The 27,734-nt window shown below is 45.8% G+C and overlaps 1 protein-coding gene across 5 annotated transcripts; it reads right to left on the minus strand.

Moving 5' to 3' along the window:
• AREL1 (apoptosis resistant E3 ubiquitin protein ligase 1) lies at positions 1-27,576 on the minus strand. 5 transcript variants are annotated; one of them, XR_012775940.1, is made up of 21 exons: positions 22,695-22,826; positions 21,463-21,522; positions 20,577-20,803; positions 18,664-18,901; positions 17,511-17,680; positions 17,255-17,435; positions 16,277-16,524; positions 12,958-13,035; positions 12,301-12,442; positions 11,772-11,893; positions 9,917-9,992; positions 9,432-9,541; positions 8,745-8,924; positions 8,468-8,593; positions 8,139-8,268; positions 7,994-8,052; positions 7,716-7,805; positions 7,290-7,346; positions 6,549-6,724; positions 5,313-6,361; positions 1-1,721 (listed from the first exon to the last, which is right to left on the minus strand). XR_012775940.1 is itself a non-coding variant. In XM_075503247.1 (21 exons), exons 3-21 carry the CDS (start codon positions 21,476-21,478, stop codon positions 6,259-6,261), a joined length of 2,529 nt encoding a protein of 842 aa, XP_075359362.1. In that variant the 5' UTR covers positions 21,479-21,522; positions 22,695-22,955; positions 27,479-27,576; the 3' UTR covers positions 3,169-6,258. The 5 variants fall into 5 exon arrangements, 4 of the variants coding, with proteins under 4 accessions (XP_075359362.1, XP_075359363.1, XP_075359360.1 ...); XM_075503247.1 differs by lacking the exon at positions 1-1,721 and adding an exon at positions 27,479-27,576 and having other exon boundaries at positions 3,169-6,361; positions 22,695-22,955; XM_075503248.1 differs by lacking the exons at positions 1-1,721; positions 7,290-7,346 and adding an exon at positions 27,479-27,576 and having other exon boundaries at positions 3,169-6,361; positions 22,695-22,955.
• Between the last annotated feature and the right edge of the window lie 158 nt (positions 27,577-27,734).

A 27,734-nucleotide genomic window follows, 5' to 3' on the forward strand; every position in this document is an offset into this window, starting at 1 on the left:
CTACAATTGCTACCAGTATATTGCATGTTGTTCCCAATACGAAAAGGCCTAGGAGAGGGAAGGCTGCGTACCACTGCTGACTGCTCTAGTCATAGGCAAGGGAGAAGGGGCTGCCAGTTGCCCCTAAGTAGGAGTCCAAGTCTGTTCCACACCAGCAACAGGGGCCTCTGCAAATCTGAGCTAGTCTCTTAACAGCAAATCACTTCCCCAGACAAATCTGAACCCCCGGAGCTGGTTCCACCATCCTCCAAGAGGACTGCAGAGAATTGTATTTCCCTGTGTTTCTTCACCCACTGCCGTAAGCGACACCATCTCATCTCGGGGCAACCTCACACTTCAGCTACTGAAACACAAGAGAGCCCCAAGCAGCTGTTTCTTCTGGTAAGAGATGAGATTTCTACGATTACTCAGAAAATTGCATCAGTTTACAGGCCATCAGAATTATGTTAGCATAAATCCCTAAATTAAGGGGTGGGTACGGGCCAACACACTTCTTGCAGCTTATCAGAGAATTGCCTCAAGAGGGAGAGAAGAATTTGGTTTTGGCCACTGCAGAGTCACTCCCCCAAAAACCACCCAAACTCAGTCTGGCCTTTACATGCCTCAGAGAAAACTCTGGAGCAGCCTTAGGCCAATTCCAGTTTCTCCATCCCTCATATGGTGCAAGAGCTCCGCTTCCTTCGTCTGTCTTCATTGCAGCTTTATATCAAGGCTGAGAGGCTTGGCTCTGGGCCTCACTCCCCACTTCCAGCCCCGTGTGCAATTGCCCACGCCCCAACACACTTTGTAGCACGCCATCCCTGCAGAAGGGTAGCTGGAAAAGACTGATCAGGAATTTTGGGTGAACTTCAGCTACAGCTGTTTCATTTTACTGCAAAAAAGTTATAGCAAATTATGTCTAAAAATGAACACATTCATGCAGTAACACCTCCCTTCTACAATCAAGTTTCAAGCTCTGGAGAGCAGAGATTAGGGTTTCTCACGCATTCAATGAAAAAAACAAACAAAGAAAGAGTTTAAGGTGAAGATCCTAAAATCTCAGATTCTGCATCGTAAGGCTGAAGCCAAGACAGGCTGATGTTCTGGTGGACTTTGCTGTTTCCCGTAAGTGTTTTCCTTTTATAGTTCCCATAATCACATGTTCAAACTCTTTCTGCTGTCATGTGCCAGGTCAGTCAGACACAAGACGGTAGCAGAACGGCCAAAACCATACAAAACATAGTAATTCACTATGGGAACCAGGAGTTACAGCCTGGTCCAACTGACCAACTCAGCCATAACACTATGAAAGCAAGAAGAAATCTTATCCAAGTCAAGCATCATTTCCCCATTTTCTCATTCAGGTATCTGAAGAAATTCCTTCTCCGTAGTTCTACAATTGAGGCAAACAGAAAGGTGATCAGAGGAATGCACAAAAATGCAGTTTCCCAAGCAGCACATCTTGACACATCTCAGATCAAGTGGCCATGTATGGAATCAAGGATCCTAAGAGATCAGGCAACTCCTTGCTATTGCTGGACACACAAGCTGGGGCATGTAGGATTCCAGTATGAAGTGCATGGGCATGATTTCTCTCCCAGCCCCAAGTCCATGCCAGGTGCCAGGATAAATGGAGGCTGCGGAGTCAGCAACAGGTCACTGTCACCACTCCCTCTCCAAGACATCACAAGAACCTGATGATCAGGACGGACAATGTGGGCAGCCAGATGATATCACGCATCCTGCAAAGAGAGGCAGAAACTTTAGAACCTACTTCATGCTAAAGTAATCCAGCAAGCTGAGCTCTCTCGTTCACACCCAAACAAGACAGGGTTTCTGAAAACTCCAGCCTCAACTTGGCCCCTTTCCATGAGTAATACTGGTCATGGCATGTAAAGATATATCCACATGGTTTGCTGTGTGCATGCATTTTTCTCATGCCAGGTTTGCAGACAAAGTCACCCACCTTTTAGTGCCTCGACCCCAACTCCAGCAGCTCTAGACTCACAACCTCTGCGTTTTCCAGGGGACACTGGAACTTCAGTTTCTGGATTCTTCATAACGCTCACCACTGCTTTATCTAACGTCTGTCTCCTCCGAGTCCAGCATAAGACAACTTTGTTCCCACAAGGAAGCTTCTACATAATACCATGACCCAGCCCAATGCTACAGAGAGCATTGCTGCAATCCCTGAGACTCACATACACTGCTCACTCTCTTCTTTACTAGTGCTCATGGCTTGAAAGCCAGAATCAAGGCTAGATGCTGGTTTCATAATACGTGAGAACGTCTGCCTAGTTATATGGTGGAACACACACAGCCAGTCAGTGCTATGCTGGCTAAAGATGGGCTAAACCTTTGTACAGCCCAGGAAAGATGGGCTAAATCTTTCTATAGCCCAGGAAACAGTGTGTTCATCGTCTTACAGCAATGCTAACAGACACAGAATCATGTTGAAGAATCTTCTCAAGTTTTAAAGTTATGATTTTAATCCTTAAGCTACAAAAAAAAAAAATTCCAAGGAAAACCAGTGATAAATTGAATGCTTTTCATCAGAGCTGGGAACAGCTCAAGCTCAGAGAATCACAGAAATTAGACACTGCCCCTGAAGGCAACAAGCTGTCAACTTACTAATTACTCCGCTGTTTGTTAGCAGACACTTGCAGGTACATTGTTTCCACCCTGCAATCTGAAAACATTTTGTACAACTTAAAAAGGTGCAAAGGACTCAAATGCCCCCTCTTCTCCTGGCTTCATCTAACCCTCTCGACAGTACAGTGAAGTACAAGCAGCACAAATACCTGCATCCCAAAGAGTCAGGTAATACACAGTGAGGTGAAAAAGTAATTGCATCAACTGCATTATTAATTTACATAAAAGAGTCCTTAAAATACTTTCTGGCATTACCAGCTGCTTCAGCCCATTTTCCAGCCTACTGCAGAGAGACCTCACAGTAGCCTGCGAGCCCCAGCCCAGAGTCCTGCCTCTTCCCAGAAGCTCACAGGTCCTGGGTTCAGCCAGGCATCCTGAAAGGCTGCAGGTGGAGAACCATCCTCTCCCCCCTGCAGCAGACCTCTGCGAGACACCCAAAGACCTGGAGAGGCCCCTCAACCACAGACAGCACTAACCAGTTTGATTCCCTCTGTACAGCCCCAAAAGAATACTGAGCTGAGAAGGCAGCATTTTTAAAATACTTTATTTATTATACAAACTATTTACAAAATCAGCTACTACAACCACAGGCTTCCAAATTTTGGCTGAACTCTGCCAGAAATTCACCAGAAGGAACCAGGATTTGACCTGTATCATCCACAGCTCCTGGTTTCTAAAAACATGCAACATGACCTGCAGGTGTAGGCTGAAGCCAGGCCCTCTGCACCTCAAAGCAGCTTCAGGAAACATGGAACCTGTCTGAGATGATACCAGGATCCTAAAGATTTCTACAGAAGGGGCTCTATTAAGTGGGAATAAATAAAGGGTAAAAGAAAAGTAACGAGCCTCTGCCAGAAGTAATATACAGTATAGGTGACCAAAGCACATCCCCATTGCCAGTGTTAAGGGCAGCATTAAAAAGTGACTGCACTGGGAAAGGGTATAAAGCTAGAGACAAGTTTAGAAACATTGTGATGGATCTCAGAAACATGGCACCAGCTAGGGGCCTGTAGAAACAGTGGGGATGGGTTTAGTTGACTAAGAGCACCCATCACAGTCCTGACTGCACTTGTGTTAAGAAGAAAGTCCTTGGCATCTGCACAGCTGCTGGGAAGCGTGGGGTGCTGGCTGCAATGCCATGCATTTAGGAGCTCTTTCCAGCAGAGGAAGACTGCCCAATGTCCAACTACTTTGTCCTCAGAATAAAAAAAGTCCAGCTCAAGAGAAGAAGGGAGAAGATTCCTGAGGAAGATGTCACTGGCAGAGTTGGCCCATAGCTACAAGGCTGGAAACATCCTCACCAGGTGAGACTGCAAGAGAAGGCTGCAACGTGGGAACAGCACCAAGCTACGCCTCCCAACAAACAGGAGTTAAGCCGAGCACTGCCACCTCCTCTCAGTCCCTGGAGAAAGCAGTGAAGTGGTGGCATGGAGAAAACAGGAGCTGTAACTCTACTGACCATGGAAGTCATCTGCAGTGTAAATAAAATGATACCATACCCTCCACCCAAAGGAGGTCAGGACCTTGCAGAATGGAGTCTGCATTAAAAAAGGGAGAATAGCCACTACTAAAGTGATCTGTCAGAGCGCAACAACGGCAACTCTCAAGCTGGCAGCCTCCCAGCACCTCAGTGCCAGTGAGGGAATGAATTCACAAGGCAAAGAAATCCCCCTGAGTAGTCTCAATGCTCAGCTGGATGCTTTTTGGCACCAAAATGGCTTATTTTTTTCTGTACAGAAGTAACACACTCAGCCCAAGAATGGCTAAGATGCTGCCTTAAAAACATTTTCTAGATGTAGAATGTTTCCCCTAAATTCCCAGTCAATTCCACTAAGCTATACTGGAAAAGCACACACAGTTATCTTAAAATATCCGTACTGTGCAGAAGTCTGCCCAGATCAGCTTGAGGACAGCAGAAGGGGGCTGAAGAGGATGATGCAACTTTTCATCTAATATGGTGTTCTAAAATTAGCTCAGGGATGCCAGTCTGAGACTCCATTCTGGAAGAAATCCAGCGATTCCATAATCCAGTGAAAGCTTACGTTGCAGGCAGTAGCAATACAGGTTTCTCACACTCCTGCATGACTTTTTGACTCCTGCATGCCTTTGACTCCTGACCTGAACTGTCTAAGGGACTGTTGAGAACTTAAAGATCTTGAATTTTGCTTCACTGAAGAACTTATCAAGATTCCCAGATTCCCCTTCCCTTTATTTCCCTGGGAAGGGCTGAATGGACTGCCAGCAACAACACACCCCAATCCTAAGCTTACTTCTCATGCTGGTCTGCCCACTCCTCTCCCCACAAGCCAGACAATGGTGAGTGCAGGCTGTTGAGTGATCACTTGAGTGAAGTTCTAGTTAACATTTTGTGCTGGAAAGCCAGCAGCACTGAATGGAACAGGAAGAAAGGAGAGCTGAAGAAAGAAGGTAGGAAGATTGGGAGGACAGAAAGCCAGCTGCTCTCCAGGCACCAGCACCCCTCTGGAAACTCTGCCTGAAATGCAGTAGAGAAAGAGAAGCCTCAGGCTGCTGCATGATAGAGGTAGAAGCCAAGACCCTGTGGGATGCCGGGGTGGAGGTACCACGTTCTGCCCAGTACCATCACCCCAACAACAAACGCGAGCCCAGTGCACACTGTAGCTGCTTACTGACCTGTCACTGTTACTACATAACATACATACCCTGAAGGTGAAAGTGGGATAGGCATTGGTGCTCAGCATTGAGGGATCACACTCATGCCCATACTCTCTCTCCTGAGGAATGGAAAAGAAGGCAAGGGCATGGGACAGCTTCCTGTGCAACGTCAACTGTCAGAAACATTCAATGGAGGACAAAATCCTCTTCCAGTTCATTTGCAGAGGCTCATTACCAGCCACTGCTGGAGAAGGATGCTTCTGCTGCTGGACCCTGGCGGAGGTAGTACAGGATCACTGTCAGGGCCAGCACTTGTGCTCCGATGAGATTGTTCTCCCCATTGGGTTACTCCCTCCAGTGGATACTGCCCATTTTTCTCTGTGGCACAGGCAACAGCAGCATCCAGAGCAAGATGGAAAAGGAGAATCAGAAACCCTTCTGGGTCAGGTGCTGAAAGGATGGACAACCCTATACTCTTCATGAGTCAGAGTTAGCTGAGCTATCGGGGAGCATCACTGGGGGAGTTGAGCCAAGACATGGAAAGTTACTAAGGCTTCCCGTGAGCCAGGTTTCCAGCAGAGCTCCATGCTGGTCTTCCCTCTTCCTCCCAGAGAGCTACGATAACGGCAGCTCAGCAGATCTCCTGCACCTCACTGTAACTTCTGCTTATGAACTTCATCTTCTCACAGAAGGACGGGTGTACAGGGTGCAGGGAAATCAAGTGCAATATCTCCTTGATGAATGCACCACAGTCCTTTTGCTGTTTCACACGGAACCAAAGAGAGAATGAGGGAAAGGGAAAAGATGAGCTCTTGATGACATATTTGGGATATGGAAAGGCCATGTGACATCTTCTGGATGACAAATTCCTTTACATGGAGTCTTTGCTCTGCCTCCATTGCCCATGTGAAGGAAAGGAGAACAAGCAGAGGATTGAACCTGGGTCTTGCCACGAAGAGCCAGGAGGCTAAGTGGTCTCCTGGAAAGGGGAAATCACAGCATGCCAAAGCCCTCACAACCTTCGCTGATAGCTAGCTGCAGCATCTTGTGCACTTCTTCATAGGAGTCATAAGTAGGGAGGCACAGCTGGTTAAAACTGTAAAACAAAAGAAAAATTCCATTCAGACTAGATCTGAGAGGGGACCATCCCCATCAGCTGCTTTTAGACGGGCAGACACGAGCATCACACACATTACATGTTATACACTTCTTGCCCACCACAACTAGGTGGTGTCATTCCCAAAAGCACAATGCAGAAAGTCCTACCACCCCAGGATACTTGCCAAGTGTGGGCTGTCGGCAAAGTACTGTGAGTTGGAGCCGCAATGATCTGGAAAGATGGACAGAGTGCAGCAAACCCTCCTGGGGGCAGCTGGGAGGAACCAGTTGTGAACTGCAAGAGCCTGGCCAGCTCTTCCTGTGTGAAACTGGAGACCACGGTCCAAAACCACCTCATGACCTGTAAGGGAACAGGAAAGGTAAAGCCAGGTCAGCCAAGGAAATCAAATAAGCATATAAGCAAGTTGCAAGAAGATCAGTCAATTGCCCTTGCAAGCAAACACTCTACTAAAAGAATTTTTTTGTTTTACCAGGGGGACACAGAGGCCAGTATTACATAGTTTCTCCTTATCAGTTAAGAGATGTCCCACGCTACCACATCCCACCAGTCCTTTCCCTTAAGGCAAAAAGGCTTCTGCTCGCCCCACAGAGATTTTCTTTTCAGAAATACCTGCATAGGCAATGAGGTAGGTTTACAATGCAGAAGCTCATTTGCTTCTTGCACTATGCTAATCTTTTGCTTTTTCACATCCTCTAATACTTTTGCAGGAAGGTGGAACCATCCCAGCATTTACAGCTAGAAGCTTTTACTCCCAATCTCTTATCCTCTTGGGTGTTTTGGCAGCTTCTGTTATTATTCTAAATGAAGCTGCTACCATTCCCATACTCCTCCCACAGGGAAAGGCAGGGAGGGATGGGAACAATTACAGGGTACAAATTTAGGCTACCACATCAGTAGTCTTTACCACAGCACTGAATTCCAAACACTCCACGTGGGCTGCAACCATGATCTTCAAGCATCCCTTAGAGAGAAGTATATCGCCATGAATGTCTTCAGTAGCAATAATTCCCACCAATTCCTCCTGATTCCCTACTGAACTGTTCTTAATTAGTGCTTTGTTGGATTTTCTTAAAAAGACCACTGCTGCTGATTTTTTCCTGCTGGTAACTGATTAAGCATAATCTCTAGTCAGCCAGGCTGAAGGATTTCTCTAGGGGGAAACATTATTTCATAATGCGTGCAGTCCTAACTCCTGACCCCCAAATCTTCCAGTTTGTCCTTCAGGAAGCCTAATTTACAGCCAAAAAATCTATTCTCAGTTTAAGTTGTCTTCTGCTGTAGTTGGGATAACTGGTTTCAGCAAGCAGGAGGGAGAAACCCTTTCACTTACCTTCTCACGGAAGTGCCAAGATCCTCCTACCACTACAGCATGTGCTTTGAAGTCACAGACACTGATATCTCCAGTACCACACATAAGCAACTGAAAGGCAAGAGACTGCAGTCAGAAAGTCAGGAGCCCAGGAAACAGCTACTGTGCAAATTACAAATGTTTAAAATGCTTAAAATGCTTAGAGAAGAAACATTTTGGCTTTATTCCAGATCCAGAAAGCACTTCATTTGTCAGAGAGGGGAAGTAAGGGTAGAGATGCTTAGGGAGGCAGCAATTACCTCAAGCTCATTCTCATCAAAAATAGCCAGGAGGTTCTCAGGAACTAACTCGTTAAGACCTGGAAGAGAAGAGGGAAGAGGAGCAGCAAGTGCTATCCCCTGGGACATAAAGGCAGAAAGGAGCAGGGAGCAGATAGCATGTTACCTTTCAGGAAGTGATCCACCTCTTCCCTAACCTGATTAGCCAGCCTGTACTGCGCAAGCAGATTTAGATACAAGATTTTGTTTTCATTGGTCACTGGTACTTGAGCCCCTCCTGTCACCAGTTCCACCACCTGAAAACAGGAGAACACTTGACGTGAGTGTGACCAGCAGCATTCCCCAAACCTGAACTCCCAACCAGAATAAAACCAAGCAAGGAGCTACTGCCCAGAGTAAGCTCAGTTCTCTGGGGCACACAGCAGAGTTCTCTGCCTCCCCTGCTACAGGCAGAAGGGGTTAAACTGTCCCACCTTCAGGAACTGCCTCCCTCACCTTCTCCAGTTGTCCTGTTTTGCTATACTTCTCTTCAGCAAAGACCAGATCCATCTCACTCACATCATTGTTCAGTATAAAACAAACTTTGGATTTATAGAACTCTGGGTCATCTGTTTCAAAATACTGTGTGAAAGAAAAAGAAGGCAGGGACATGAAGGGAAGAAAAAAACCCCCTATACATTGTTAAGCAGGACTCTGGATCTGCTTCTACTACACCTATGTTCAACCTCTCCCCAGACCAATACAGGCTTCAGACAAGGCTGGGAAGCTTTACCTTGTAATGCATACGAAGTCCTATGATCTGAGCCAGGAAGGATCGGGTGAAGCGAGCTCGAACCAGCTGTTTGTAAGCACCTCCCAGAGATGATTCATAAAGACACTTTCCTACTAGGCGGCCTGCAAATTCATACATTTTGAGTCGTAAATATGTGGGACGCCCTGGATTTGGATGCACCTGCGAAGAGGAAGCAAAATGAAACATCCAAGTACCAGACAAGACTAGAACAAATAGCAAGTATGGGACCAGTTCAAGTCACTGCATTTCTCAGGCTGCCCCAGGAGCTGTAGTGTAATATCCTCAAAGCCAAGCAATAGAAATAAAACGCCTAAGCCTGCCTAGGAAGAATACAAAATGTTTCACATGCACAGGCCAGAAGCTGTATGAGAGCAGAAATGGATCCAGAAACATTCAGACCCAACAAAACCTCTAGACACTCTGATGCCACCTCCTCTTGCCCAGAAATCCAGCCTTCCAGGCAGTTCATCCAGGCAGTTCTTTGACACTTCAATGGGTTAAGATCATTAATCAAAGATTTGAGAAAGGCACTGGAAGTGACTGCAGGCAAGCTAAAGAATGGGTAAGGTTGCACACCACTTAATGAATTTAGCAGCAGCATTATTTAACTAGCAGCATGTCAATGCACACAGTTCTGGGCATTCAGCATGGGAACTGCAGACTCACCAAGGCCTGGTTGTTATCACTAAAGCGGGTAAAGAGTTGATTGGTGGTATCAAATAACGCCTTACAGATGAGCTCAAACCACTCTCTGCGTGGACCTCCCCAGTCCAGAGCTACAAGATAAAAGAAGCTTGGTCATCCATGGGTCATCAATTCAAGAGTTTCATACATGCTGTTCAGTATTACCTGACATGAGAGCTCATCACAGTGAACAACTTCATAGCAAAAAAGCAGTAGACAGGGACTCCAGAACTCTAGGTTCTGCTCCCAAACGTAGTCCTAATATTTTTCATTTGGGCCTCAGGTCCCTATGTAAAGTAGGGATAGAATACCACCAGCAGGATAATTCACTAACATCTGTGAGAAAGTGAAAGGGCTGGAAAGCCACAAAGAATAGACATACTACAAGAAACCAGAATTTCCGACTAAAACTACTCCACCATCATTCCTTTCACTTCCTCCTCAAATATATTCACAGGATAACTCACCTTCTTCATCCTGAAAAATCACTTCAAAGTTTTTGCTCCAGTCAGAAACAGAAAAATTTCGTGTTGCTTTAAAAGACTGGAAAAAAAAAAAAGAAAATAGCAGCAGCTGTTACTGCTTGGCACCCCATAACCAATATGCAATCCTGCACATGTGGATGGGCAATTCAAGCAACACAAAACAGAAGAAACAGTCTACTACTCTAACGTATAAAACTGAGAATTAGGAACTCCTAAGGTCTAATTCTTATTTGTCCAAAGCCACAGAAGCCAATTTCTCATTTTCTGTTATGAGACACATTATCCACATAAATACAGCTCATCTTAAAACCAGTGTGAGGTCTTAGCACAGCACAGATGTATCCCTCTCAAGGCTGCAGTACAGTATTGTTTAAAGTATTAAAATGCCTGTGGGAAGGAGCAATTTCTGTAAAGCACTGTCAGCCCACAAGTTACATTTAAAAAAGGAACATTTCAGAGAGCATTAGAAAATAGCTTGAAGGGTTCACTGAGTTCATACTCAAAGCAAGTCACGATGCAAAAAAGTAACGAAATATTTCAAGTGTCTAGAACTTCCTGTGTCTCGATTCTGGATTCCAATTAAAGAAAATTAAAAAAAGCTACACAGCAGTCCTCAGTCATACAGTAGCAAGCCTAAGTCATAGCTTTGGCTTAGCTTGTCTTCAAATAGGTTAACGCATCACGCTAGTCACACCTCTGGGCTAAATACATTGGTCACATTCATTGTGCCTGTCAACCTTGGACACTAAAGCTTACATTTGTTATTATTATGGCACTTAATTTATTTTGTCTTACTAGGCTGTAACACCAGTGCTCATGACAGTGCAGGAATTTCCCAAATATCGGGGAAAAAAGTGTCATGGAAATACTGTTTAGAAGTGAAGTTATTTTGTAGCAAGCTATAAAGTAAAACATAATCTTGTAAACACTGCAAGCTCATACGCGCAGAAAATATTCCAAAACACAGATTTAATGACTCTAAATCAAGGGAAATCCCAGCCACTCCTCCTTTCCCCAGAAATGTTTTTTTCCATCTTTTTAACATTACTGTCGTGAGACACATGGAAACATTAAGTCAGGATAACTGCCTGCCCTGCGTACGCAGTATTTAGAGTGTCAGTTAAGAACTGTATTATATGAATGATTCTTTTTTAAGTTTGATTTCAGAAACACATCAGCTCAGGCCAGCATCAGTGAAGACTTAACTCAAGGACTCTACAGAATATTTTATCACACTGAACCACTACTAGAAGCCTGTCGATGCAAGAATTTCATGTGTGCAGCTCAGTAATACCTGACTTGACAGCTTATCTCACTGAACGGCTCTGTACCAGAAAAACAGTAGGTAAAGGCTCAAAAGCTCTGGGTTCCGCTCCCAAATCTGGTCCATGTAGACAGTCTCTCTCTGGGCCTCAGGTTCCAATGTAAAGTGGGGACAGAATAGCACTAGCAGATTTCCTGCTTTTACAGGCTATGCACACGTTTACCCTAGACATCTCTCTCAGCCTGATTTACTCTGCGACGAGTTCCTTAAAAATTTATCAGAGCTGAAGTTTCCTAATTACTTAAGAAATTGATCTGACCTGAATTGGCTGTAGAGAAGGAACACAGCATCCCACACAATACCAAACCTGAACACAGAGGAGCTACCCTGAGATTTTTTTTTCTTTTTTCTTTTTCCCGTCTCAAGCTGTCTACTGGCATCTGTCTTGAAACAGAAGGACTAATAATTTTCAGTGTGGTTGTCCTAGCATGTGCCAGTTTGGATTTAGGCACTGAGCAGAAGAAAAAGGATGGAGGAAGCATTGGGCTTAAGCGAAGTGACCTGTACACTCACCGACTCCAGCAGACAGTGGCGGCTGACCTTCAGCGTGACCTTCGAATGAGGTCTTTTCATATGCACCTGACGTAGCTCTCGCTGAAAGAAGTTCACTTTGTCCTGGAAGGTCTCCGAGCCTCCTGAGAATAGTGACAGTTTCAGTCAGGCCTAAGCTGTCAACACCTTGAACATCTATAAGGCATTCCTAAGACTAATTGCACAGGTCAGCTTTACAGCCCAAGGATGAGTTTATTACAGCAAAATTTGGAAGCAGAACTCTAAAGGCAGTTTGCAGTTAGTCTTGCTGACATTCAGATACTCACAGGTGCACTTTCAAAGAGCCTGACAGAAAAGCCAAACTGAAAAGAAACAGCTGGCATCATAAAATCCATTCATTGGAAGCACCAACAGGAACAGACCATGAGACTCCAGAAATCAGAGTTCTCATCACAGGTCGTTCAGTGCTGACAATCTTCATTCCCAAGGGAAACTAGCAGACTCAAGTGCTAACTTCCTGACTACTGTACCCACCTCACTGCCCCTTTACCTATGTTTTTATGCAGAGAGCGAATGAAAGTGGCTGCCAAGATGTTCCTCTCCTTGCAGCTTAGCTCCACAGGGGGTTGGATCCCATCATCCACCACCAGTGTCAGTAATTTGTGCACAGGGTCAGGACCAAGGTATGAAAACTAGCAGCAAAAAGATGCAAGAAAGGGTAAACTCATCATGCAGAAGGCACAGCATGTTCAGTAGACAGAGCAACACCACTTGCGCTCTAAGACTTTCTCTGCTTACCCATGCAGATGCAGTTAACAGGAACTATTATAACTATTTCAAGCAGCCAGACTCCAGTTAGGAGGCTGCTTCAAACCTCACACCCTAGCCTAGGGACTTCAGTGGACACAATCACAGCACTTTAGCAAGGTTATGAGGAAAATAAACAAGAGAAATGCAAAAGAAATCAAGATTTTTGCCTAGGATTGGGACAAGAGGCAGGAAGGAGTGATACAACAGGCTCCTATTCATAAATATTAGCAGAATTTAGGCACTGAGAGGGAATTCCAACATCTGATTTTTACGCAACAAAATGTTGCTCTGTGGGTGGCAGCCCTTCTCTCCAAAAGCGAAAATCAGACCATTATTCGCAAGGACCACAAGCTAATAACACGGAGATGCAGTGACAGCTACACGGAAAGAGGCTCACCTTTGTGCCAGGACACACTCTAAAGGTGAAAAGGCGCCATGGAATGATCTTCAGGTAGAATTCTTTCACTGAAAATTGCTGAGTAACCACAAGGAAAAGAAAACATTAAAGGTCACACTTCTGTCAAGGGTTGTCCCTGAAACACGAGGCACAAGACAGATCCATAAGGCCAGACCTCCCTCCAACACCACGGGCAGGTTTCTGCAACATTTGGTGACATCTTCCTCTGGCACAATACATAAAAACCTTTAAAGCTGGACAGAACTGTAAGCAGCTTGTCAGTAAGACTTTACTGCATGCATTTATGATGCATGTGGGATACCAGCATGACACAGATTTTACAGCAGTAAGCCATTGTGTTCAGTAGAACATCACCACTCTAATTGGAAGGTAATGTTAAGCACACTTGAGAGGCTGAATTCAAGACAAGATTGTAATGCATTGACAAAAAGGTTTTGGAAAAAGTCACACTGCTTAACAGAACTATTGCTACTACTCCTTAATTTTCACAACCATTTCAAACAACTTTTAAAAAGCACTTGCAATTGCTAAATCCAGGAGATCTGCAGAAATTTCTTCTCAGTGTATTTCTGCCAGAACAAATAACTACTAACTGTGGAACTGTCGCCTTCTGGAGAGCAAGCTAAGATGAAATTTTAGCATCTTTAGACAAAACACAAAACCATTTCCTGCACAAGCCTGTTCTAGCTGCAATGACTGGAAAAAATGACGAGCACCATTTCTCCAGAAACAAAGCAAATACGAACAGCAACCCCTTAAAGAAATAACAGCATAGTAACACCTATCTACTGTACAGGACAGATGCTCTGGATATATATAGAGATATCCAGGGATATGATTATGCAAGCATCAGAATCGCATTAACAACTTTGGCACCTAAAGGGAACCTGCAACAGTACCCACTTCTGGTGATCTCCTTTACCAGGTAATGTAATAGAAAAGAGTACAAAAGTCCAGAACAATACCCCAAGGATGAAATGATGCTGAGCTCAGGAGGACCCAGCACTCATTCCCAAAGTCAGTTCTTAGACCCACATGCAGCAGAGACAGAAATCTCTAGCAACACCCTTCATCCTATAATTAGTTCACAGCCCCCTTTCTTTCTTTGTCAGGAAAGCAATTCCTGGATTAGTCTTTCACTTTGATATTTATCACTGCATTTTTCAGAATGCATTCAGATCAGTAGGTTAATCACAGAATCATAGAATACCAGGTTGGAAGGGACCTCAAGGATCATCTGATCCAACCTTTCCTGGCAAAAGCACAGTCTAGACAAGATGGCCCAGCACCCTGTCCAGTTGAATCTTAGAACTGTCCAATGTTGGGGAATGCACCACTTCCCTGGGGAGATTATTCCAATGGCTGATTGTTCTCATTGTGAAAAATCTTCCTCTTGTGTCCAATCGGAATCTCACCAGGAGTAACTCATACCTACTACCCTTCATCTTTTCCATGTGACTCCTTGTAAAAAGGGAGTCTCCATCTTCTTTGTAGCAACCCTTTAAATACTGTAACATGGTGATAAGGTCTCCCCTAAGCCTTCTTTTCTCAAGGCTGAACAAACCCAGTTCTCTCAGCCTTTCCTCCTATGGCAGGCTTCCCAGTCCTTTCATCATCTTTGTGGCCCTTCTCTGGATCGTCTCCAGCCTGTCCACATCTTTTTTGTGTAGCAGGGACCAAAACTGAACACAGTATTCCAGGTGTGGCCTGACAAGTGCCAAGTGGGATAATGACTTCTTTATCTCTGCTGGTCATGCCCATGTTGATGCAATGCAGTATCCTGTTGCTTTCTTTGCCACAGTAGCATGCTGTTTGCTCATATTGAGCTTGTTGTCCACCCTTTCCCAGGTCCCCTTCCACAGAGCTGCTCCCCAGCCAGGTAGATCCCAACCTGTGCTGCACTCCTGGATTATGTTTTCGCAGGTGCAAGACCTTACATTTGTCTTTGTTGAACTCCATAAGGTTCTTGTTAGCCCACTCTTCCGAGCCTATCCAGGTCTTCTTGCAGGGTAGTTCTCCCTTCCGACGTGTCCACTTCCCCACTCTGTTTGGTGTCATCGGCAAACTTCATCAGGGTACACATGATCCCATCATCCAGATCACTTATGAAGATATTAAACAGTGTTGGGCCCAATATTGATGCCTGGGGGACCCCACTTGTGACAGACTGCCAGTCTGAAAAGGAGCTATTTACCACCACCCTCTGTGTGCGGCCTGTCAGCCAGTTCCCCACCCACCGCACAGATCACTTGTCTAGACCATAACCCATCAGTTTCTCTAGGAGAAGGCTGTGGGAAACCTTACTGAAAGCTTTGGAGAAATCCAGGTAGATAATGTCCACTGATTGCCCCACATCAACTGAGCAGCTTACTTTGTCGTAGAAGGCAATCAGGTTTGTCAAGCACGATTTGCCCTTGGTGAATCCATGCTGGCTTTTCCAAATCACATGCTCCACTTGACTTGTGATAGCCCCCAGAAGGATTCATTCCATAACCTTCCCAGGGACTGAAGTAAGACTGATGAGCCTGTAATTTCCTGGATTCTCCTTTAAGCCCTTCTTGTAGATGGGTGTGACATTAGCCTTCTTCCACTCTTCTGGGATGTTCCCCAATCTCCATGACTTCTCAAAGATTACGGAGAGCAGCCTTGCAACGATGTCAGCCAGCTCTCTTAACATCCTCAGGTGGATATTGTCAAAGTGAATTTAAATTTATCAGTAGATTTAGTGGAATTTTCTTTCTAGTTTCCCTGAATGCAATAATAAGGGGTAATAGTTTCTGTTAACATATTCTCACTATAAGAGAATCCTCAGTTTCCCTTGACTTGCTTGAATGCTGTTTCTTCTACTTACACATTTACCCTTTGTCCTCTGACCATTTTTTTTCCCTTTTCTTTTCCCTGAAACATTCAAGAAACAGGACAAAGACATAAAATCTCCAAAGTGTCTTCCTCTAAGTTCTGATCTACAGGTATCGTAAACTGAGAAAGGGAATTGCAGGTCTGACCTGACCAGAGCAAAGGAAAGGCAAACAGAATATCTATTGAACAATCAGTGAGAAAATTCCCAGTAGGCTTTGGATCAGACCTAGAAAGACACATGGAGTCCTAAAACTTCAAGGAGTATTTTAACATTATTCTCAGTCATGAGCTCCATGTTTGCTGTCTAGCCTTAGGCAAACCTTTTTTAACCAAATCTGAGGCACCTAAATCTGGAGCTAAGATACAGGGCACAAGGAAGCTCTTCAGTTGCAGTGTACTTTAAACATGCGCTCAAGAGTGGTAACTTTGTAATATCTACCTTAGGTGACACATAGCAGTACACTTTTTTGGGTTTCTTCACTTTCTCAGGGGTTTGGCTGTCAGAGGGAGAATCTTCATCTTCATCCTCAGTTGCAGTAGAAGGACGGCGCTGGGAGGAGCTCAGGTGCGTTGGTGGAAGTTGCCACTGAGTGTTGGTATAACTAGGAGCATCATAAAGGTAGGCTTCAAAGTAAATACTGACACCTGAGGTGGACACATTGCGTTCTACAATGTTCTTCTCATTCTCTGAGGGAAATAGATACAAGAGAGTTGTGTAAATCTTAACGGAGACCAGAATCAAAAAGTAAAGAAACAACAGACCGCCACCAAATTAGTTACTATGATTTTAAGGAAAAGGCTACACATCCAAAGGAAAACCTGGTCAAGTGAAACTCTGATAAAGAGAACCCAGGAGTAGGATGAAAAGGTTTCAAGACAGCAGTTTGTCTGTCCTGGCTTCAGACAGTGACTGGTTCAAGAAAAAAAGTAAAAAGGCATACAGAACCTCTGTCTCAGAGCATCAGCCTGAAGGCATAGCCACGTGACAGCCACACTGCAAACTGGCTCACTCCTGAAGAAACCAGGAATTATAAAATTGTAAAAAAGCACATACGTTACATGTAGTGTTCTTCATCCATATAGCTTAACATACAATACATGACTGGCTCGCTTGGCTCAGATGCCAAGTACTAGCGAGCAATAAAAACTGCCTAATTTCAGAGGTAAACCTCCTGAGATAGGTAAAAAAACACATGTGCTTTTATCTGCTGATGGAACAAAGAGTGCCAGCTTTCAGAAATCCCCCTTGTCAGCAGCAGATTCATTTACCTTAGCATTTTTAAATGAATAGGCATTCCTTGAGCAATTAAGCATGGCTAGCCTGCAGGGAAGCCACATTTAGCTCTGCTACACGAGTGTGCAAAGCATCTTGTAACAGGACACCTGGAGAATGAATACTGAGTAGCTCTTGACTCACCACTTAAAACAATGATGTCAAAATCACCATTGCTTATGGGCTGGTTCTGGTAGGAGATGCAGGCATGGAAACACCCCCGACAGTGCAAGGTGAGTCGGAAGAACACTTCGCAAGTCTGCCGATTGGACACCACAGACTTCTCAAACACAACATCAGAGGTCTCTTCTTCTTGAGGACCCAGCTAAACAGAAAACAAATTAATAAAGGGGGCTCTCTTCACCTGAAGTGAAGCAGCAAGGGATGGGTTTGCACTCACCTCATGGATGGAGAGGCTGTAATTGTGCTCATCTATCAGGGACACAGAATTGCTGGTGGGATTGTCATACTCATCTCTGGGAACTATCTGCAGAGTGTGCTGCTGCCCACAGGTCAGCACCAGAGTGGAGAAATGGCAGACGATTTTGGTTTTGGAGGGAACCACCATCCCTGAAGCAGACAACAACAGTTCAGAGTCAAACAAATTCCAAGGTGAAGCTACAAAGAGCAAAGGAAAAGCAACCAGGGGCACAATACCCTTGAAAATTGATCAAATCTAAACACATTCTATACCCCTACATTCAAAAACCAAAATATCTGAGCTCTGAAATACACGGTGTGGTGCACAGGGTTTGCCTTGGGTCAGAAACTTAATACCGATAAAGCAAACACAGTTGCTAGCCCTCTAAAGAATGCTCTTTCCTCCATTCTAACCTTCAAGAACTTGCTCCCACTGCAGATATAAAGTACGAGTTGGCTGACATCTAAGGAAACCTGCAAATTCAGCTTGCCAAACAAACTTTAGCCTGGAGGGTATCTGAGCTTCCTCTTTCTGAAAGGGTATCTTAGCAAGCTTTGTATCTATTCACAATGTAATGGAAGGGTACTTTCAATGAACATGTACCTGAAATAGAAAAGATGCAGATTGGGTCAAAAAACAAAAGTAAAGGAAACAAATTTAAAATGGATAAAAAGGAAATGTTTCTAAAGAAGTGTATAATCAAAGGTAGCAAGTGCTCCAGGAGTTTAAAGGAAGAGAGTAGGGTATTCAAAACAGGAAAAGAGTCAAATCATGACAGCATTTCCAATTCGGATACAAGTAACTCAATACTTTCACAAAAGGCATTCTCTGACTACTAGATGGATCATGAAGAATTTGCTACAAAATGGAGAACACAACACACATGGTTAGGGAGTTTAAGCAGCACTAATGACTTATTCTGTAAGGCAGTTTCTATTTTGCCACATACTGGTAGTCACAAGTATGTTTTAGTCATGGGTCTATTGCTAGGATTTATACGTAGCAACAGGAGAATGGTGAAGGGTAACCCTTTCCCTGTCACCTACCTATTTTAGCTGGAAACACATTTACCTAACTGCCTCCAATACCCCCAAATCTAATTTGAATCATTACAGGGCCACTTAGACCTTACCTGGCTGGAACACCTTGTAGTAGGGGCTGTAGGCCACATTCAAGCCACCGAGTTTTACAGTGATCTCGTATCTTCCAGCCCTGCGCACAGTGAAGGCCACTTTCACCACATTGGAATTAGGCTCCTGAAGAACTTCCTGGGTTACAGGAATATCAATTGCTAGCTCCACATGGCAGATGTGAACTCGCAGCCCCACAGGCCGGTGAGCAGGGAAGGGTTGCCCATTTTTATAGAATAACTGCATGGGAAATGGAGAAGTCCAGGTCAGCAAAAATATGCAGTGCACAGAGGAAGAGAAAGCAAGTCGCCTTGGGGAAACAAGGGCAAGAACCCCAGCTCAGCAAAGGAAAAAAATTAACAGCCAGCTCTGTCACACAGGCTGTGTTCTCCCAGGCTAACAGGGCTCAAGTGGGCATTGAACAACCTCATTCTCTTTTCTGCTGGGGTTCAAATGAGTGCCCTGAAAAGAACATGCCTCTAGGCATTTCTTCTCTGCACTGTTAGTACAATACCAGAACAGAAACCAAGAGAACCCACTACCGAAAGGTAAAAAGCAAAGCCACATCCTTTCAGAGAAACAAGAGGATCTTGTCCATTTGTACAGCTAAGCTCTGGAAAACCTCTCACCAATTTGTTACAGAAAACAGTGTGGAGATGATGCAGACCTAAGGAGCTGACCCAGTCTGTACTGATAAGAAGCATCAGCATGAAAACAACGTGTTAGACAAAGTCACAGGCAGCTCAATCACCGATCTGCTGGACAATTTCAGAAGGTAACAAACCTCGACCAGTACTTCCTTACAGGGAAAGAATTACACCTTGAAACCCTATGTGCATGGCTCTTCAAGAGCCGGTAGCTTGTGGGCCAGATCCTGCCTGCCATCTGCAATCAGCCTGCAGTCAGCAAAAGGTTACTGTTATTCCCCGTTTCTAAATAAGGGAGGCCGTGGGGCCTGAAGTAGAATGTATCTTGACTGTCAGTCAGAGAAACCAGTGCATGCAACAGCTACTCTTGATGAATAAAGGGCTAAGCAAATGGGAGACAAGCATGAAGTGGAAGGGCACATTGCTGGAGCTGCCACGAGTGACAGTCAGTAAGGTGAAGGGAATACATTTAAATTACAGGAACAGAACAAGTCCCTTTCCCCTCAGCTCTTTTTAACTGCCTGCCCTGGAGTTAGAACTCCTCACTCACCCTCAGGCAGAAGGCTTTTCCTCGCCTTCCCTAGAGGGATGGGTACGGCAACCTAGCTGAACCTTTCTTCTTATTTTGATACCCTTCTGGGTGGGGAAGGCAGGGCAGAAAGGTGGGCACATGAGCCCAGCAAAACCTGTTCAAACTTTCTCCACATAGCTCCAAACTCTCAGTGTTCAGGCCCCTCACCCATCTTATTTGTATACTTGTCTCATTCCCCTAGACCTGGCCTTTTGGGATTGGAGGGAAACAAGAGTCCTTGGCAGGCTTTTCCAGGTCAGACAGAATAACACTCAATTTTGGAGGAATGGGGAGCGGCCATGAAGGTTTACAGCTCTTGGTTTGGTAAAATGCCCACTCCCACGCTCCCAACTTCCGCTGCACAACCGAAAGATAGCACCAAGTCTGCTGACGGCAAGGCTCAGCCCACTCACTTCCCAGTAAAGGAAGCAGTAGACAGGACAAGCCTGGTCTCCTCCAGCTCTTCAGAGGATTCTAAAGAGAGGGAAATAAGATTTTAAGGAGTGCAAACCTCAGATATGCACTTACAGAGTTCTTCAACACAGTTACAGGGGGCAGAAGACATAAACAGATAGCTTTCCTATTCCTAAGTTACATCCAACTTGGCCCCAACAAAAAAACATTTGAAGAGCCCATCCCTAACTCAGACCTCTGTTCCTGCCCCGAAAGCTGCATGGAAACAGAAATATTCCCTTACATGCACTCGGAAGGCCATGCTATGGCCCACCTCATAGGGGTCCTTCCAATCCCAGGAGATTTTGCAGGACCGGGGATCCAGGTAGTTGCCTCGCACGTAGTCATAAATAGTTCGCTCCCCTCGGCGTTCCCGGTCCTCATGCTGAAGGAAGCTGACTATACGTGCGGCAAGCTCAAAGAGGAACTTAATGGTGAAGAAGAAAGCTACCACAGATACTGTGATCCCACCTGCAGCAAGGAGAGAACAGAGGGTGGTTGCAGCAGCATAGCTGAGTCAGGCACCAAAATTCCCTCTGCATCAGCCCAAGACGCCTTTTATTAATGACATTCTACTCAACTGCAAATTAAGTGTTTAAGGCAGAAGCTATTGTGAGAACATTTATGGTTTGTGTTATGCTACAAGCAAGGTTAGAGAATAACAAGTCCCTTAAAACTCTGCAAATGACTGCAAACAGAGAAAATCAGTAAAGGTGGTACAGAGTCTCGGGTATGGCTAGCAGACATCCCAACAGAAGCATGGAATTCCTTTTGAGTTGCAAATTAGAACTACAGAGATTCCTTTAAGGGAAACAGTCATATAGCTACACAACCTCTGCACATCACATGAAGACTGGATTAAGAAGCATCACAGAGGCAACAACCCTGCACTAGTTCTCGAAAGAAAAAGTAAGGGGATGGCTTAGGAATGAGGTCAACGGAAGGACTTTAGGAACAAAAAGAATGGTGGAGAGGCAAGTCTGCCAGGTGGAGGGCACAGTGCAGGGTGACAGTAACTTCATGTTTGTTAGGTAGACTCTGAACCAACATGAAAGCAGAGGCTTTCAAGAAACCCTTCTAAAGCCTATGGAGAGGTCAACAAATAGAGTGGCAGCCTTTCCTTCACTTACCAATAATGTAAAACATCAGGTCCCTTCGGTGAGACACACAGCCGAGGATCACAGCTGCATCTAGAACACAAAATAGGCCAAGTCCAGTCCAATGACCCTTCCTCACACACACTGGCCTAAATTTAATCTACGATTCCTCAGACAAACACCTATCGATCATCTATCTTCCTCTCCAAGGACACCCCTAAAGCATTATTCTGTAGGACTGTGAAATAGGCAAACAGCACAGCATGCTACAAGGAACAGTTCTCGCTCCATCACAGGTTCCCATTCAGATTCAGGGATCTAAAGGAAGAACAACATATTATCCTCAGAAACCAGTGAGAGCAGGCTCTGGGTACTGCAAGAAGGAGCTACTTTTTGCAGGATCACCAGGTTTGACAGCAGCGGCCAAAAGCCACTCATCTAAACTCTCACACCTACTTGCTTCTGCAAGTCACAAAGTTAACTTCTAGTCTGCCATGAAAGCACATCACAGAGCCACCAGCAAAATGGACAGAAGCTGACCCTCAACCAGCAATCTTGGAATAAAAAGCTATGGAATAAAAGTGTTGTGGACAAGACCATCCCCATTTGTTCAGAACAAACAAAATCCTTCTAGGGCAGAGCTGAATCCATTTTTTGCCCTGCAACTCTACTACGGAAAGTATGAATGCAACAGGAAAACAGTCCATCTGTATTTTCCTACTCACTTCTGCAAAGTGGACCCTCTCTGCTGAAACTCTCACTGATCAACACACAAGCTAAAACCTTCGTTTTGTACACTATTAAGATTACAGCAATTTTTAGACACACCAATCTAGAATCAAGTTCTCACTGAGGGGAGTGCTAAACAAACATGTAGTAAAAAGACCACACCCAGAACAACAACATGCTGTTTGGTTGACAAGACATAGCTGACAGATGGAACAAGAGCAGCAGCAAGGAACGTGTGTGACAATTAGACAAACAATTTGGCATACACTAATTCATACAATATAGCTTGCCATGTCACCATTCAGTTAGTGAGAAGCTACATTGTGCATTCAAGCTGCTTTTTCTTTTTTTTAAACAAAAACAAAAGGGGAGTTATTCATCAGTCATCTCAACAGCAGCAGCAGCGGACATCAGCATGCAGAAAGCTTAAATGAGGTATTTCCCCCCAACAATAGCCATGACTTTCCAGCCCAGCAAATCCCCTTTGCTGGCCTCTACAGATATTCCATCCCTCCGACCAAAGAGCAATCACATACCTTTACACAAGTGCCCATGTTCTAAAAGCCAAAAGGGGGGTACCCGTTGTTCAGCATCCTTCCTTTTTGTGCCCAGCACTGGGGCAAAGGTCAGCAAGAAGAGGCCATAGAGAAGATTATCACAGAAAGAGAAACTCCTGGAACTTGCATCACAGAGTCGCCGCTGAAAGGTGAGGACCTGAGCACAGCAATTTCTACCTCTTTGTTGAAAAGGGTGGTCCTGCAATGCTGCTCCCTGTAGCTTGTTGTTCGCTAGCTTCCCTAGAAAAGGAAGAAGAGCAGAGAGAAAAGTTAGATCTCTCCATTGGTGTGGACAAATCTCACAAGTAGAAACATGTGAGAGGTGTAAGATGCAAGAGTATCACTAGACGTCAAATACATAGGAGCGGTGCCATAAAGGTATCGCTGTTGACGAGGTGCTAGGCTTCACCATATCCTCAACCTCCACCTGTCACAATCTCAATTCAAACTAGCAGGTTGAAGATGGAACAAAACACATCCTGCCTCCATAGGTTTCATTGGGCTCATGGGTTTCACGGAGCAGCCAAGAACCTGCGTGCTATTCATGAGGAGTGCTAAGGATCAGGTACCACTTCAAGCCTTTACACCCCACAAAATGCCATGTGCTATTCTTAAACTGATCTTGCCCAGATCTAGAGTGCTATTTATAGTCAAGCCTTAAAAAAAAAAAAAAAAAAAAAAAATATTTGAAAGTTCTTGGACCCCAAAGCAAACTAGATTTTTTTTTTTGCTGCTGTTTTAGGTGTTCAGGAAACCAGTATCCTCATAAGGCATTTCAGTTTCAGCAGCACTATCCAGTAAATTACAGTTTACTGTCAGGATCGAGATTTAAAAAAATAAAAATCTAACAGCAAGGATTAATGCAGCCCACAAAAACCAGGACATATGCCAGAAGAAAAGCCACAGAGCCTACACAGTCGGTATCTACTCATTCAGAACACAGATTATATAAAGGAGTGAGAATTAAATGAACAGACCCAGGCTCACCACAGCAGCTGTCTGTAAAGAGAGTCACCTCTTCTGGGGATGTAAGTGATGTGCTCGTCCGGCCTGATATACCACCACCTCAGCTGCCACTTCCTCCTTACTCTCCCTTCATCTACCTTCCTCTTCAGATGTCTCCTATTTCCCTCTATCCCAATAATCACACAGATCTGGCTGCCTTTGCACACTTCCACTAAGCTTTCTAACTCATATGAAAACCAACAGGTAAGTCTGTGCAGAGCTCTTTGCGCTGCAGAAGCAGCCAGACTCTCGCTGTCTTTTCCTCCTCCACATCTCAAGGAAAATCCCACCCACTCAGCTATTTTCTTCTTTCCTCTGCTTGAGCGAACAATGTTGCAGTCCCCAGGGCACAAGTTCTCATTCTCCTCCTAGATGATGCTTCAGGTTTCTAAACTCATATCTCTGTGCATTAAGAATCACAGACCTAGCAATTTCCTTGATATTTTAGTCCTTTCACAGTACATATCCAAGATGTCATTGAAACGTATGGTCCTTAACACCCACTTGTCTGTGCTACAAATGCCTGGTTGAAACTCTGCTCCAGCTTGGCCTCGCTATGGAAGGTGTGTGGCTCCTCCCCACACAGCTGAGGAATTTCACAGAAACTTATCAATGTTTGCGAATCTATGAGATCTCCCTCTACCACCTTACAGAACCAGTCTCTTCATGTCACCAAAAAAACCATCAACACAAAACTGGCACCGTGGGTTCATCTACCCAAGCTATTTCTGCCTCAGTCCATACCTCTTTCCTTCTGTAAAGCACACCACAAGTCACACAGCCTCCCTCTAGAAAGCATAAAAAGAGAAAGACCCATCATTTCAACTACAGGGGGTTTTAAGTCAATTGAAGCCTGAGTCTCTTGATCCGAGTTGCAGAATTTCAGAGCTCGCTGGACACAGGGAATTGGTTATCTCCTTCAATCAGCACAGCAACTTCTCGTTTTATTCTCTCTACGTGAAGTGGTAAACAAGACACCAAGTCAGGTGGCCACCAGAGATAAAGTCGCTGTCATACAATCAACTTCCCTCTAGCATACACACTGCCAGCAGCTTTAAGGATGCTCTTGCAGCTGGGATACGCTGGGGTATAGAACCTAGCTGCGAGTAGCTCGTATCCAAGATATGTTGCCACTCACTTATCAGAATGCAGATCTAAATTAAAATAGTGTCTGTGCTAAGAACTGCCAGCTAACAATCTGGGAAACGAACTCTGAAAATCAGCAATGTAAGGTGCCATCATAGCTAGGCTGGAAAAAAACCATGCTGAATTGTTCGACAGGTCTTACTGATTTTGATCCAAGGACAGAGCAAGTGATGGTCTCCTGCCATCTGCAGGGAAACCGGGGATTTGGAAAGCTTCACCTTGGTTTGACTCAAGGAGAAGTACTGGCATAATCAGGATAGACAGCATGGAATCATAAAACAAACTATATTAGTGCCATTGCTTCTCTCAAGTCAGCAAGGAAAGAAAGGCCAGTGTAATGGAAATCTATTTTGTTTGTATTACTGCTGCTGTGAAGCCAGAGAAACACAAGGCAAAGCTCGAGAAGGAAGCACAAGTGTATCTGCACATACAAAAGGAACTATTACACAGTGATGGCATATTCATGTGGCTACAGCTACACAGCCAGATGGGGCCAGGCTATACAGAATTGATTTACTGACACCCTAAGAAATCTGTTGTGCCTCTTGGTTTTTTGGTGCACTGATAAATTTAACTTTCTTTCTTCTCTCCCTTGACAAGTTCCAAAATTAAGAAGAAAGATGGGTTTAAAACATTTCTGCAGGTTGATGCTACCTCATCCAACCAAGATGAGAGAACCCTTCATCTCGGAGCAGAACATGCTCTCGATCCATATGCACAAATGTCCACCACCAACAGCCAGCGCGTCTCATGCCACACACAAGACGACAATTCTCCCTGAGTGAAAAGGCACAGTATTCTCTCACACAAAGTAAAGCATGCACAAACCAACAAACAGGAATGCCCATGGGAACCTAACTTAAAAATACACCCACAGAAGACTGAAGAGTCAGCTCAAAAGGCACTGAGCAGGCTCCAGTATCAGCTGTCAAGGACAAAAGCCACATCAATGGCCAGTGTCCATACAAAACAGTCATTCTCCTGTCAGGGCAGGAATCCAGCATATGCATTTACACACAAGCCAAATAAAATAGTGACAACAGGAAAAAAAACCACACACGGGAGACCTTTGCCAACTGCCCAAGTCTAAGGACTTTTCATCACAACTGAACCAGTACCAGGGCTGTGAACTCCTTGCATTCTCATCAAACACAGCAAGCCAGCCAGATGGCAACTTTCAGGCAGGTCTCATCTTGACACCAGATCTGCTTCCCAAGCCAGAACAACATTCAGCCACTTGCCACCCTATGCACCCGTGGGGAGAGCAGATTGCCCCCTTCCTCCTCGATTATTTTCTTCACCCGAACCACTCAGGTCACCTAAGCAGCACCAGGGGAGCTGCACCAACTGCATTTCCTCAACTAACAATTAAGCCTGGCACAATCACCCAGGCAGAAAGCTCAGCCACGGTTTCCCTAATGAGCCCAATTCTCCTTTCAGTCTAGTTTTCTTCCTCATTGTTGGAGCCTCAGTCACAGTTCTACTGCGGCCAGTGCTTCAGGAAGAAACTCCTGCATAGTACCTCACTGGCTGCGTAGCTGTTTTTTCTGACCAGCAGGCCAGATAAAACTGGTTGCATTTGGAAGATTCCAACAGCTACAAGTTCTCACTAATCCCAGAAGCTTGCACGAGATAGGTAACAACAGAGAGGCCTATCTCTCACCCTGCCCTGCACAGGGCACTAGAAACCACGTGCCCGGGACCAGTCCAAGAACTTGGAGAATGCTTCCTTACATATGCAGAAAAGATAGTTTGGGTCAGACTAGACGATTATGGCTGCAGAAAGCACAGCTGAAATTATGCTCATTTGCCAGGACTTCAGGTCGCAACTGTTGGTAAGAACTACGGGTAATGACAACCTACTGCTTTTCATGAAGTTCATGACCTAGAGCGCAGCAAAGCCAGCATCACATTAATTCTTCAAAGCACGCCAGCCCTGCAAGATTCGTAAAGGGGGCAGAAGACCTCCATAACCTCCCAGCTCCGCAAAACAGAAAAGGGGGGAAGGAGGGGAGCTGTGGTTCCCTCTCCAGCCCGCACCGGCTGTGGCTCGGCGGGGCCACCAAACCCCGCGGCTTTCCCACAGGGGCCAGCCCCGCCCCAACCTACCGGATGCGCCACCGATACACCGGCATTGCGTGCAGAGAGCACGGCTAAACCAAAAGGGAAAGCTAGAGACATTAGCAGACAGTAGCTAGAAGGCCGCCGCGCTTCCCGCCACGGGGCGGGCAGAGCCAACACTTCCCGCTCGCCGGGAGCCCCGACCCCGACTGCCCCGGCCCTCCCGGGGCGGCTACCCGCCGCCGGCAGAGCGGAGACCCCCGCCGCGGTAGCACCGGGCCTGCCAGGGGCAGCGGCCAGGCGGCCCCCAGCACGGGCACCCCGGGCCGGCAGCGGGTCCGCCCGCGTCCCTCCCGCTGCCACCCGCGGCTGGGCCGGGCCACCGCCCCGCGGGGACACCAGAGCACGGGGAGCGGGTGGGGCGGCCGGGCTGCAGCTCCCTCACCCCGGGAGCCCCGCCCGCCCCGCCCGAACCCTCCTGTCCTGTCCTGTTCTGTTCTGTCCCGTCCCCTCCCTCCCGAGGCGCGGGAGGGGGCAGGGAGCGCCGTTACCGAGGGCTCCGAGGGCTCCGGCAGCGGCCGCGGCGTCGGGCCCGCTCCTACGCGCGACCAGCACGGGCTCCCGCTGCCCCGTGCTGGCGGCCGGAAGTGACGCCACCCCCGGACCTTCCCGGCGGGGTGGGGCGCAGTGATGCGTCGTGGAGGCACCGGAAGTAGCGGCGGCGGCGACAGTGGCAGCGGCAGCATGGTGAGCCAGGCGCGGGCCGGGGTGGAGCAGGGCGGCCGGGCCGGGCCGGGCCGGGCCGGG

Source organism: Mycteria americana, chromosome 5 (genome assembly GCF_035582795.1).
Source record: "Mycteria americana isolate JAX WOST 10 ecotype Jacksonville Zoo and Gardens chromosome 5, USCA_MyAme_1.0, whole genome shotgun sequence".
Classification (NCBI taxonomy): domain Eukaryota; kingdom Metazoa; phylum Chordata; class Aves; order Ciconiiformes; family Ciconiidae; genus Mycteria; species Mycteria americana.

What these genes read in the sequence shown, in the direction of transcription:
- AREL1 (XM_075503247.1), bottom strand. An exon ending in CTACAAGGTGTTCCAGCCAG is followed by an intron (nt 17,681 to 18,663) that starts GTAAGGTCTAAG and finishes TGTCTGCTTCAG; the next exon opens with GGATGGTGGTTCCCTCCAAA. An exon ending in TGACATCATTGTTTTAAGTG is followed by an intron (nt 16,525 to 17,254) that starts GTGAGTCAAGAG and finishes TATTTCCCTCAG; the next exon opens with AGAATGAGAAGAACATTGTA.